Source organism: Vipera berus (genome assembly GCF_964194415.1).
Source record: "Vipera berus genome assembly, chromosome: 12".
NCBI lineage: Eukaryota > Metazoa > Chordata > Lepidosauria > Squamata > Viperidae > Vipera > Vipera berus.
Genome location: NC_138215.1, coordinates 16,388,896 through 16,402,726, shown reverse-complemented (window position 1 = coordinate 16,402,726; position 13,831 = coordinate 16,388,896). Strand labels below are relative to the sequence as shown.

At 42.7% G+C, this 13,831-nt stretch overlaps 2 protein-coding genes across 2 annotated transcripts in view; both read left to right on the top strand.

Annotated features, from left to right (window-relative positions):
• Window positions 1–1,133: 1,133 nt before the first annotated feature.
• On the top strand, window positions 1,134–7,036 carry ARPP19 (cAMP regulated phosphoprotein 19). The gene is made up of 3 exons (XM_081337228.1): window positions 1,134–1,312; window positions 2,638–2,760; window positions 3,881–7,036. Exons 1-3 carry the CDS (start codon window positions 1,268–1,270, stop codon window positions 4,049–4,051), a joined length of 339 nt encoding a protein of 112 aa, XP_081193354.1. The 5' UTR covers window positions 1,134–1,267; the 3' UTR covers window positions 4,052–7,036.
• A 2,510-nt stretch (window positions 7,037–9,546) lies between these two features.
• Window positions 9,547–13,831, top strand: part of MYO5A (myosin VA) — a 67,367-nt gene continuing 63,082 nt past the window's right edge. Inside the window, exon 1 of the mRNA XM_081337383.1 lies at window positions 9,547–9,782. Within this exon, the coding sequence (XP_081193509.1) occupies window positions 9,756–9,782 (27 nt within the window). The 5' untranslated portion in view covers window positions 9,547–9,755. The remainder of the gene's footprint in view (window positions 9,783–13,831) is intronic.

Here is a 13,831-nt window from a genome sequence, read left to right as displayed (position 1 = left end):
CCTTCCTACTAAAATAAAGAGAAGTGTTTAATAAGAATAATTAATTACTGAAACTTTATTTTCTTGGCATGCATATGAATACCATGGAAATCGAAATTTAAAACGTGTTTCCTGAAGGCATCTAAGACACCAGAAGGGCAAAGATTTGGTGCCCTGAAATAAGTGCCTTAAGCCACTTTAGACACTAAAGAATGGAAAGGGGATTTATAAAAAGGCAAAAATGTACATGCTTCAGATCAAGTTGTCTCTGGGTACTGAAACTAGAAAGATGGTTTAGAAATTTGCTGTCAGTGAAATTTTTTTATTTTTTTTAAATTTTTTTTATTTTAATCCCATCCTTCTCCGAAGACTCAGGGCGGTTTACAATTTAAGCACAAACCAATGTGCTTAGCAATAGCCTTCATTCTATGTATATGCCTGCTTATTAGGGCTTTCGCCCCCCCCAGCGGCATTATTACAAAGTCAGCTTAATTGCCCCCAACAATCTGGGTCCTCATTTTACCCAGCTGAGAAGGATGGGAGGCTGAGTCAACCTTGAGCCTGGTGGGATGCGAACCTGCACTAATTGCAGGCAGCTGGTGTTACTTAAGGAGGCATTAGCCCACTGCTCCACCAAGGCAGTCATTAAAAAAAGCTAACCGATGAGTAAGCACAGAGAGAATTGCCTTAAAAATTAAGGCCATTTCTTAAATATGGCTTGATTTTAGGTTAATTTAGAAGCGAGGCCAAGTTAGCAATCCGATTTATCCTTTGCAGGTTTCACATGGTTTTAATCCTTCAAGTTTTCAGAACCAAACATTTCCAGGTGTGCAGACACAGATCCCACTGTCACACCAACGAGGCCTTTCTGAAATCCACCCGGACCCATCCGTCTACTCGTGAGAAAGCGCTGTGAACTTGGCAAAGAACTGCTCTTCTGCGTTCCTCTCTACTTCTCCAATGGGAGAGCTAAGAACTCCAACTCCCAGAATGCCGCAGCCAATAACTCCTAGTGACGTAGGCGATGACGCGCGCAGCCTACGAGCCAAGCTCGCGCAGGAGCCAGTCGCCCTCCGCGCCTCTCCGGCTTGGTGGCTCGCTCTTCGGAGGCGTCCCGCGCCCAAAGAGGAAGTTTGGCCCGGTCGGCTCGCCGTCTTCGCCGCCGCCGGCCATCTTGTGAGCGGCTGTCTGCTAGGGCGGGGGGGAGGGGGAGACGGCCGCGGGCGGTGGTCGGAGCTGCGCTTGCCAGGGGAGGGGCTGTTCCCGGTAGCCCGGTTGTCTGGACGCCATGTCTGCGGAGAACCTGGAGCCCGCCTCGGCAGAGGAGCAGAAGGTGAGGGGCGAAGACTGCCGGAAGAGCGGCGGGCGGAAAGAACTAGGCCTCCGCTCGGCGGAGGAGAAAACTTCCGGCGGGCGAGCGAGCGAGCGAGGAACGGCCGTCTGCCCGGCTCTCTGCCGAGCGGGGCGGACGTGAGGGGGGCTCCCGCCGAGGCTCGAGAGGGAGGCCTACCCGGCGGGGTGCGTCTGTGGAAACAGCGCCCTTCCTGGCTCCCCCTCGCCCCCCCCCCACGGTGGCTGCTGCTGGTGCTGCAGGCACCCCTTCCTGTCCCCCCCCGCACAGCGGGGTCCGCGAGGCGCGATTTCCTCTCCCGCCCCCGCGAGAAAGGAGGGGAGGGGAGACACGCCCCCGCGGCGAGGCAGCCTCTGCCTCCCGCCTCGTTTCGGCCTCCCGGCGAGGGTGGGATCACTCCGAATTGGGGCCCCCTCCCAGAGCGGGACGGGTCTCCGGGGGGGGTCCCCGGTGGGCGTGCCCCCCTCCCGTGGCTGCGGGCGCCGGTGGCGTCTGATTGCAGCAGGCGAGGCGGGATTCTGACATCATCGGGCTCTAATGCGCAGGGCCCCCCCCTAAAAAATAAATAATAATAATTAAGGAGTAATGCTCAGATACCAAGGGCTTCTGTGATTCAAGGTAGCCCATCAATCCTGTCTCCGAAACTTGGCTTGATCTAGATCAGGGGTAGGCAAACCTTGGCTCTTTTATGGCTCGTGGACTTCAACTCCCAGAATTCCTGAGCCAGCTGTGCTGGCTCAGGAATTCTGGGAGTTGAAGTCCACGAGCCATAAAAGAGCCAAGGTTGCCTACCCCTGACCTAGAATACATCTTTCTCTTTGGTCAGTGTTTGAATTTAATAGCCTTAACAGGATGAAAGCCGGGTTCGGAAGAGCCCGTCATCACGTGTCCCAACACTAAACTCTCGTGTTTCAGACCGGTAAAGAAAGAGCAGAAAGCATCGAGAATAGTTAATTTTCTTCATGTTTGCCCTTAGGACCTTGACCAAAGTCGAAAGGGTTGGATTGTGTTGACTAGTAGTGCTAGTGGTAGTAAACCAACTCTTACCGTTTGGTTTACATTGGTAGCATCTTACGCCTACGGTACTACAGTATTGCAAAGTTATAGTTGGCAGTATATTCAAAGTATATGTTGAGCCATTGGCTTTTTTTATGTTTTTGTAAATTGCGAACCTAACCCTTATATTATTTAGCCAAGAAACAATTATCAAGTGTGATTGGATTATATACTTTTTAAACTGGGTATCACAATGTGAATTGTGAAATCACAGAGCAGTATAATAAAATGCCAGTTTCTTACATTTTTAGGAAATGGAAGATAAGGTGATTAGTCCTGAGAAGGCTGAAGAAGCGAAGTTGAAAGCAAGATATCCTCATCTGGGCCAAAAGCCTGGGGGCTCAGATTTTTTGAGGAAGAGACTTCAGAAAGGAGTGAGTTCAAAATAAAGGGAAATGTTTCAATTTATCTTTCTTTGCTCTGAAACTAAAACCTAGATGCCAGCAGAATAGCATATAGAATACTCACAACAATGCATTTAATTTGTCTTCAAGGATACAAGTGAATGCTGCAGATCCCCCTTTGTGGTACTTCATGCATTTTGTTCATATTTTTTTTAAATTTTAATTCCATTTATATCCCGCCCTTCTCCGAAGACTCAGGGCGGCTTACTAGCTTAGCAGTAGCCTTCATTCTATGTATATGCCTGCTTATTAGGGCTTTCACACACACACACCAAGCGGGATTATTACAAAGTCAGCTTAATTGCCCCCAACAATCTGGATCCTCATTTTACCTACCTCGGAAGGATGGAAGGCTGAGTCAACCTTGAGCCTGGTGGGATGCGAACCTGCACTAATTGCAGGCAGCTGGTGTTACTTAAGGAGGCATTAGCCCACTGCTCCACCAAGGCTCATAATGAATGCTTTCTTGGCCCGGGATTGCAATACTAAATACCCTATTCATTAATGTGAGCAGGATGTTGTTAAGCAGTTCTAACTATCACGTGATAACAAGACTAGTGTTCTCCCTTTTAACACATTTTTTCTCCATTGGATGAGTTTTTCCTGGTAAGGATCAACTTAAGCCGCAAGGGGGGACATGATAGCAGGGTTCCAATATCTCAGGGGCTGCCACAAAGAGGAGGGACTCAAGCTATTCTCCAAAGCGCCCAAAGGCAGGACAAGAAGCAACAGATGGAAACTAACCAAGGAGAGAAGCAACCTGGAACTAAGGAGGAACTTCCTGACAGTTAGAACAATTAACCAGTGGAACAACCTGCCTCCAGAGATGGTGAATGCTCCAACACTGGAGGTTTTTAAGAAGAGACTGGACAGCCATTTGCCTGAAATGGTATAGGGTTTCCTGCCTGAGCAGGGGGTTGGACTAGATGACCTCTAAGGTCCCTTCCAACTTTATTATATTATTATTATAATTATTATTATTATTTATTTATTATTATTTGCATTAACTTGATTCTGAAGCACGTATGTAATTGTTGAAGGAAATGCATTACATTTGTATTATATTTCACTTGATACATTTATCTTGCAGCAAAAGTACTTTGATTCTGGGGATTACAATATGGCGAAAGCAAAGATGAAGAACAAGCAGCTTCCTACTGCAGCTCCTGATAAGACTGAAGTCACAGGTGACCACATTCCTACGCCACAGGACCTTCCACAGCGGAAACCATCTCTTGTTGCTAGCAAGCTGGCTGGCTGACTAGGCTGGCAGAACTGCATGAAACTTCTTATTCCCTTAATCTTTCCTTAAGTTTTATTTCCTCACATTTTTGTTTCCACTAAGTCAGGGGTCCTCAACCTTGGCAACTTTAAGACTTGTGGACTTCAACTCCCAGAATTCCTCAGCCAGGTGGCTGAGGAATTCTGGGAGTTGAAGTCCACAAGTCTTAAAGTTGCCAAGGTTGAGGACCCCTGCAGTAAGTCATTGAATGACTGCTTGGCAGGTAGTGGTAGCGTGTGCTGCTGTTGTAAGAGTCCAATTAAGAATTGCGTAGTCCTTCGATGAGTTGAGAACAATGCACTGATTTTTTCTTTAAGGACATGTTTTGTTAGAGCAATGTAATCTACTTGAAAAATGTACATATTACCCGTTTGCTAGCGTAGGGCTGGTTCCAGCAAGTGACAAAGCAAGTTTGAAAAATTTTAATGTTTTGGCGTTCCTTAGTTCACTTTAATTACAGTGTAATATGTTTGTATCAAATACAAGTTCCTTTTTTTCTTGTGTTTTGGTTTTGTAAAGTAGAGGTTTTAGACAGTAAGTTCCTAGAAGGCAAAGCATGTATTAAAAATGATGGGGCTCTCACTAAATTTGTGTATCTACTCATGAACTTGAATGGCCTTAAACCTACTTCAGCTTTAACAATAGATTTTTACTTGAGCAATATTTGCTCATTTTGGTGTAATTCTTGTAAACTTTGTGCTTATTGACAGCTGTCTGTTGAAGCTGGTATTCTTTTTGGTCCTGTAGCATAGAATACATTTTTAAAGTGGATGAAGTATGCATATGCATAGACTGCATTCACTTTTGTGCCATGTCTGTAAATAAGATAGTTTTGCACAATTTTTGCAAATATGTTAACTACACTTTTAAAAATGTGCCAACCAGAAGCACAAATTCTGTCTTGGAAAATCATAATACTTATTTGAATCAAAACCTCCTTAGTCAAAAGTAATAGACTTGTATGCTTAAAATCTGGAAAGTGTTGAAGCACTATGGATGTCAGCTTTACCAATACATTTTCCCGTTAATTGATGCAATGTTCAGTATAAATATTTCCTCTATATATACAAAATAGTTTATCTGAAATGTTCTATTTATTTCAAGGGACTAAATTTAAACACATTAAGCTTAAAAAAAATTAAACACATTTTAAATCACCCTATATAGGGACTTCCAGCGCTACTGTATTGCTTCAGTACATTTGAAGACCTGTTTTTAAAATTAAATGCAAGAAGTTTAAAACAGAAATTATGGATATATCTGTGCTGTTACTGGAGGCCTCCAACATTACAAAAACGGCAGCTGCTATTTTAGGAGTAGTTAAAAAAATACACACTTTTTAGATTAAGAAGTAAAGATGGTTAGATTTGATATGTTCTAAAATTATGATGTCTTGTAAGATAATGCTTTGTCATTGTATATTATAAATATTAAAGCAAAAGCAATTGTATCTTGGGTATAATTGGCTACCTATACCACATATAAAAATTAACAACAAAAATACTATTTTGTCTGTCTTAAAATCTCAGATTTACTTGACATTCTCACGCTGGAAGATTTTTGTATAGTTTGAGAGATTTGACATTGGATTTTTCCAAGAATAGTCTCTGAAAGTAATAAATTTCTGCTGAACATCTTTTACAAATAAATTCAACATTCATACAAAGTAAAGAGTAAATCAACATTTTCAAAGGTGTTGGACATAGCCTTGCTACATCTCAAATTTTAAAAAGTTACTTTATATTGTTCTGAATTACTGTTAGCTGCATGGATGACATCTGGATAATTTGTAATTTCTAGTTTATTTGGGAGGGCTATTTTGTCACTTCACCCCTAAAGCTATATTTTTTCTTTTGTCTGGGTAGTAATGACATGATACCTATTCTTGCTATAATCTGCTTCAATTTAATGTTCCAGTTGTAAAATCAGCACCAGTAAAGATACTTTGTAGGGATAGAACTGAGAACCCAGTGTCTGATTCAAAAATATTTAATGAAAGCTGTTCCAACAAACATTATTTTTTTAAATAAGAGGTCGATCTTGTTGACTACCTTAAAATGATTTCCTAACAGATTGCTGCAGATTATAGTAAGGTGAATTTGTTTGCTGGGTAAGGAAGTATATAAACTATGTCAATCTAAACATTCCATTCTCCTGCTTACTAGTTATATTTTTGTATTGACAGGACTGGGCAAATGTTAATGATACAAAAAACATAAGCTGAGCAATTCTAAGAGTATCTATTCCAGGACCAGTCTGCTTTGATGATGAATCTCTAATAAACCTCAGCAACTGAAGATAGGTTGTTGTTCTATATTAAGGATGCAAATAGTTTGATCAGTAATAATTTCTCAGAAGAGAGAATGGACATCTGAGCTGCAGCTTATTTCAGCACGATAAAGCTGTTATGTTTGTATATATACTGTATAATATGAGTTTTACCATTTGATACCTTTTTCAGAGATCTGCACTACAACCTAACAATCTGCTTTAGGCAGTGATTAGTATTGCTCAAGGATATCTGTAGTCAAAATAGATAATAATTTCCCAACTCTTCCCCAGGAGTTCAGTAATTGTCAAGTGATAATTTTTTTCCTGCTTCTGCTCCATCCACGGACTTTGCCCATTGTTACAAGAACCTATGTGTGAACATGTGTATGCAGAGGCCACATTAAGAATTGCTTGGTCTGATAAGTTCTTTGGTGCATTCCATAACCTGAGGCAATGAAGATTTCAGATGCTCCCTACAGCTTTCAATCTGTGTAATATGCATAATAAATACAATTAATTTGTTTTCACTGCTCTGTAGAAACTTTGTTTGGTATTTTACTGATTCACTGCACACCCACAATAACTGCCTTGACTAAAAGCATTGGTTTCCATGGAATTAATTTTGTATTAAGGAAAAAGTTTCTGTTTTCTAATATGTATTCAATATTAAACCTATAATGTTCTTGACTGTAACTCTATACTGTATACCTCAGTTATTTTTCTAAAAATTGTATTAAATGTTATGATTTGATTTTAATACACTAATAGGCTTGTTTCTATGCAATTCATTTGTGAAAATTGATTCTGAAAATTAATCCAAGAACCATCAGAATGGATTCTTCAGACAAATCCCTGAAGGAACAGGAACTATGTAAATTCTTGTTCTGACTTGGTCTGGCATTTTCTAACACAAAATTGCAGGTTCATCCTTGTTTTTGTCCGCAGTATACCCTCTGTAGACACGATAGCACATTGGTATCTGACATATTTGTAATTTTGGTAAACTGAAGAAGCTGAATTGCTTCTGCATAACTAACCTTAACTCTTTTAACTATTTGAATAGAAATACCTTCTACCTATTGATCAAACCAGAAGAATAGGGTGTATTCCAGTTGGTAAGAGATGATGGCAACACCATCCACCATCGGTTAAAAAAAATCAGCCTAATTGTGCCTTGTGGAAAGGAGGAGGATGTCATAGTCAACAGATAATACCAAACATCAGGAAGTGGTCACATCAGACTCCTACATTTCTCTCAAAGGATGACTGAATGGGTCATAGGTTGTCTTAGAATTTATTTTGTGGGCTTCATTAAGAAATCTAATAGATGGACTTTGTTGGATTAAACTTAGTAGAAGCCTGATATTTTGTTGAGCACAAATTGCCCATGTTTACAAAACAGACTGGACTATCAAATTTACTACTCGTGCTTTAGCTTACTATATATACAGTATTAAAGACCCAGCTTGTGTGGTTAACTTATTCAGGATATTGTACAAAAGCAAAAAATAAAAATAAAAAATGGACAGCAGGTGGCAGCACTTATCCATGACTGATCTTGAAAAAGCTAAGTAGGGTTGACTTTGCTACTTGGCGACTACTTAACCCAACAAAGCAACAGTACAATGGGTGCGTATGTATGTGTGTGGCTTATTTAATGATGGCTTGATCCTGCTAAACACTTTCATGGCTCAACAAGCTAAAGACTGGGGGATCCCTGGTTTAGGAGGATGGAGGAAGTGAACCCAACTATCCCAACACAGCCATTATAATGGCTAAATCAGGTTCTACAAGTAGTCCTTGACTTACATTCATTTAGTGACCAAAGTTACAACTGAACTGAAAAAATATGACACATGACCATTTTCACAGTTGCAACCATTGCAGCCTCCCCATTATTACACAATCAACATTTGGATGCTTGACAACTGGCAAGTATTCCCACAGACTAGGCTGGTGGGGGGGGAGCTAAACTGGCTTAACAACTATAGTTTCCTTAACAACTACGGTGATTTGCCTAACAACTATGGCAAAAAGGTGGTAAAATGGGACAAAACACCGCCTTAGCAATAAACATTTTGGGCTCAATTGTGGTCTTGTATAATCTGTCCCTGGCAACTTGTAACTCAGATTAGTCTTGGAGGTCTTCTAGTCCAACTCCCTGCTCAGGCAGGAAACCCTACATCATTTCAGACAAATGGCTGTCCAGTCTCTTCTTAAAAACCTCCCGTGTTGGAGCATTCACAACTTCTGGAGGCAAGCTGTTCCACTGGTTGATTGTTCTATCAGGAAATTTCTCCTTGGTTTCAGGTTGCTTCTCTCCTTATTTTCTATCCGTTGCTTCTTGTCCTGCTCAATGTCTATGGAGATTCTCAGTCATCCAGGTCATAGTTATCCCAAAGATGCTTTTTTCAGGAGGCAACCAGGAGTTTCTTGTTTTTCTTTGAAGACCTTTCGCTTGTCATCCAAGAAGCTTCTTCAAGCTCTGAAGAAGCCTCTTGGATGAGAAGCGAAACGTCTTCAAAGAAAAACATAGCCCAGTTGCCTCGTGAAAAAGCATCTTTGGGACTTCTTGTCCTGCCTTCAGGCGCTTTGGAGAACAGCCTGACCCACCTCTTCCTTGTGGCAGCCCCTCAAACCTTGGAGCGCTGCTATCACGTCCCCCCCTCGTCCTTCTCTTCATTAAACTAGACCAGGGGTAGGCAACCCTGGCTCTTTTATGACTCGTGGACTTCAACTCCCAGAATTCCTGAGCCAGCTGTGCTGGCTCAGGAATTCTGGGAGTTGAAGTCCACGAGTCATAAAAGAGCCAGGGTTGCCTACCCCTGAACTAGACAAACCCAATTCCAGCAACCCTTCCTTGGATGTTTTCGCCTCCAACCCCCCCCCCCCATCCTCTTCGTTGCTCTTCCTTGCACCCTCTTTTTCAATTTCTCCGTTCACATGAAGGGGGTCTGCTTTTTAAACGTCTGGAAGGGAGGAGGGGGTTGCTTCTGCAGCCCCGCACGCCCCAAAAGGGCGGCCCAGCCGGCCTTGCCTGACCCCCCCCCCCGCGACCACCCCGCCTCTGACCCGGCCGCCGCCTGAAGGGAAGTGGGGGGTCTCGGTCGTCCGGACCCCACCGCCGGGGAAGAGCCGCGCGCACGCTCGGGCGCCTCCGCCGGTACCCAGCATGCCTGACGAGGCGGAGGGAGGCGGAGGGAGCGGCCGAGGGCCGCCCGCATCTCCTCATCCCTCTGCCCGGCGCATCCCAGGGAGCGACATGGCCCGCCCGGCTCGGCAGCCGCTTCCCGCCGAGGGCAGCCAGTAGCCGCCTCCCTCCTTCCCTGAGGCGGGAGAGCCGACCTCGCCGCCGGCCTCGCGGGTGGGAGCGGCGGCGGTGGCGGCGGTGGCGGCTCCTCCACCAACCACCATGGCGGCCTCCGAGCTCTTCACGAAGGTGAGGCACGCGCGCGGGAGGCGGCCAGGCCTGCCCGGGTGGCCGTTGGGGGTTGCCTGGCAACGCCGCGGGGAGAGCGGGGGGGGCGAGCGTCCCGAAAGGGGTGGCTGCTGACTCCCCCTTTCTTGTGGGGGGAGGACTGGGGGAGTCTCTTTATGACGGAGGGGGTGGGAAGGAAAGGAGTCTCGGTCGTAGGGAAAGAACACCCCCCCCCCGTCCCCGTCCTTGCTTACATTGTCTCCTAGGTTGGTGCTCAGTGAAAGACATGTGCACTTAAATATATTTTATATGTGTATATTTAAATAAGATGTATTTTATATGTATGTCTGCATGTGTGTACACACACACACACACATATACATGCACACATACATGTGTGCATGTGTATATATATATATATATATATATATATATATATATATATGTATGTATGTATGTATGTATATGTATATGTATATGTATGTGTGTATGTATATGTATGTGTGTATGTGTGTATGTGTGTATATATATGTGTGTGTGTGTGTAAACACATTTAAACACACATTTTCTGGCTCTTTTGCTTTGTGTGGTGCTCAATTTTGGATTGCATTCCCCCCCCCCCCAAAATGAAATGCAAAAAGGACTGACATGGCCGGCAGGCAGACAGGCAGGCAACCTGGGCCTGCAGCATCTTTCACATCCTGCATCTTAATCTGCCATGTCCTCCATGTATTTTGTCTCATCACTATGGCTGTCTCTTTCAGCAAATGCAAAGGAAAGGGGTTGGATGGAGCCTCCTCTTTGATAGCCCTTTGGAAAACTTGTTTTAGGACTTTCACACCTGCCTTTTGCAGTTTTGGCAGGCCCTGCCTCGGGATTCCTCCCCCCTCCCTTTCCCTGCCAGCGGGGGGGGGGGGGTTTGCGAATTTTAAGTCACTGCCCTACAAAGACTAAGAAAAGGCATCGTTTTTTGTGCATCAGAAAAACTAGCTGTTGGTTTTTTGTTTTGTTTTTTTACGATGGCAGCGAAGAAGGCTCTAGGTCTAGGAGGAATAAAATCTGCTTCATCATCGCATGGATGGAAAGCTGTCTTTTGTTTATAATAAGGCTTCTTTGAACTACTGTCTATTCTGCTACATAAGCGTGAATCATATTTGGTTTAATTGTGTTTGCTTATTTACAGTATTTACGACACTGCCTGTTCCCCAAAGACTCTGGGTGGTGTACTGTGCACCATTTAATGAAAAGAAAAAGCTGACATTAAATAACTACCTCCAATTTAATATAAAAACCCCAAAATTAACCCCAAAAGAAAAGCAAAGATAACACCCAAGACAAGCACGCATTGTCAGTCATGTGGGACCGAAACCATGTTCAACCAGCTTTCATTTGCTTACAGAATTGCAGCAAGCTGGGAGCTCCGAATATTACTGAGATGAAAATATTGTCAACCATAAGGTGGGGGCTGTTTTAGAGAAGGCCTATCTGGTGTACCAGGTTCTCTGAATAGCCAGGCTGGCTGGGGAGATAGAATTTTGGCAAATCTTTGCCTAATTGCAATGTCATTGTAATATTTTCTTATTCTGTTCAGTAATAAGTTTGTTCTTGGTGGTAAAAGTGGCAGTTTTATTTCCTTAAGACTGTACAGCTAGTGATAGGTTGTGTCTGGGAATGATAAGAGATGGATGTTACTGCTGATAAAAAAAAAATTCACATCTACAAGGTTGTGACTTCCGTGCTATAAATTGCTTGGCTGCTATTATAATCTAGGCAAATCTTAAAACAGAAATTATTCTAAGCAGGTAAAACCTGCTTATTTCCTTTTTTTTTCTGGAGCTCTCCATTCTTTATTTGGGGGGGGGCAATTCTTTTTCTTGTTCCATACATTTTGGTGATATACATCTGTTCGATGCAATAAGAAAAATACTTGGTCTTTAGGGTGCTTCAAAAAAAGTTAAGGTGGCAGCTGTGACTGTCAATGGCAGCTGTGACTGAGTGCTTCTTTTATTCATGCAGTATGAGAAATTAAAACGTGTGAACAGTTAACTTTTCAAGAGGTGGATTTAGCGATGGCCCAGGGTGCTGCAACTTAATGTGTTCATCTCTAGATGCCTACATTTCTCTTAAACTCCTCTGTTAGTATTTTTGCTTTCCTGCTGTCTAGAGAATTTCAGAGCCTTAAAAAATGGTGATATAGAAATGGCAATTTGTTTTTTTCTTTAGGGATGTGCATTACATTAATTCATTTTGCATTAGCATATTACAATTTAGTTAACTAGTGTGAATCAGATCACCTTTTTATTTTACTTGTTCCTTTGCCCCTTTTGAAAAGGATTTTTTTGGGGAGGTGCCTTTGAGTCAGTCTTAACTCCTAGTAACTGCCTGGGCATGTCCATGAGTTTTTTTGGCAACATTTTTGGAAATGGCTTGCCATTGCCTTCTTCCTAGAGTTGAGAGGGAGCGACTGGCCCAAAGGCATCCAGAAAGTTTAGCGCCTACGACAGGATTATAACTCACATTTTCCCCAGTTTCTTTTCTAATGGCTTAAACTACTACCCTAAACTGGCTCATTTTGAAAAAAATATATGTGAGTTTAACCCAATTCAAAAGTCCTGAAGGTTGTGCAACCTAATAAATTTCCCAGTCACTCCATTTGGGGTGACATTGCAGTCTTTTAGCTTGAATTGACTCCATTCATTAGTCAGCCAGGCTTTTATTCTTTGACTACATAAATTGGAACTAATGCAGTTCAACATAAAAAACAGGAACCACATCAAGTGAAAATCCCCTAAATACTGTAGCAAGGCAACAAAACCTCTCTACTTGTGACACTGGCTTTGTGACAGATGGTGCTGATCTGTGGAAAGTGGAATAGGGTGGTTTTATTTTGAAAATATGGCAAGCCACTTAGCACTCGGATCAATCTCTAGTCAGAAGTAAGTCTGTTCAGTGAGATTTGCACCCAAGTAGATGGGGATGCGACGTAGATGCCTTCTGTGATAACCCATGTGGATTTGATAGATTGTGTTGGGAAGTATATTCAACCATATATTCTATTTCAAAGAATATTTTCAGCTGCCTGGCTGTGAATTTACCGTTAAGAGAAGTTTACATCTTTTTTTTTTCCTTAATGGATTTACTCATGGAGGCAGATGCGGAAGGATGTGAAGGATGTATGCATATAATGTATGTTCTTATTTGTGGTCTTTACTTGTGTGTAGTGTGCACTGTGGACAGCACTTAATTTCGTTGTGAGTTACTTCTATTCTATTCTATTCTATTCTATTCTGTTCTGTTCTGTTCTGTTCTGTTCTGTTCTGTTCTGTTCTATTCTATTCTGTTCTATTCTGTTCTATTCTATTCCCATTCCCATTCCCATTCCCATTCCCTATTCTGAAAGGTAAAGGTAAAGGTTCCCCCGCACATGCATGCTAGTCGTTTCCAACTCTAGGGGCCGGTGCTCATCTCCGTTTCAAAGCCAAAGAGCCAGCGCTTGTCCGAGGACGTCTCCGTGATCATGTGGCCAGCATGACTAGACGCCAAAGGCGCACGGAACGCTGTTACCTTCCCACCAGAGTGGTCCCTATTTTTCTACTTGCATTTTTACGTGCTTTCGAACTGCTAGGTTGGCAGAAGCTGGGACGAGTAACAGGCGCTCACTCTGCTACACGGAACTCGGGATTCGAACTGCCAAACTGCCGATCTTCTGATTGACAAGCTCAGCGTCCTAACCCACTGAGCCACCGCGTCCCTCCCCTCCCCTCCCCTCCCCTATTCTATTCTATTCTATTCTATTCTATTCTATTCTATTCTATTCTATTCTATTCTATTCTATTCTATTCCCATTCCTCTATTCTATTCTATTCTATTCTATTCTATTCTATTCTATTCTATTCTATTCTATTCTATTCTATTCTATTCTATTCTATTCTATTCCTATTCTATTCTACAATCTGTTCTATTCTATTCTATTCTATTCTATTCTATTATTCTATTCTATTCTATTCTATTCTATTCTATTCTATTCTACAATCTGTTCTATTCTATTCCTATTCTATTCTATTCCTATT

What these genes read in the sequence shown, in the direction of transcription:
- ARPP19 (XM_081337228.1), top strand. Translation starts at nt 1,268, where the DNA reads ATGTCTGCGGAGAACCTGGAGCCCGCCTCGGCAGAGGAGCAGAAG. An exon ending in CCTCGGCAGAGGAGCAGAAG is followed by an intron (nt 1,313 to 2,637) that starts GTGAGGGGCGAA and finishes TTACATTTTTAG; the next exon opens with GAAATGGAAGATAAGGTGAT. An exon ending in GGAAGAGACTTCAGAAAGGA is followed by an intron (nt 2,761 to 3,880) that starts GTGAGTTCAAAA and finishes TTTATCTTGCAG; the next exon opens with CAAAAGTACTTTGATTCTGG.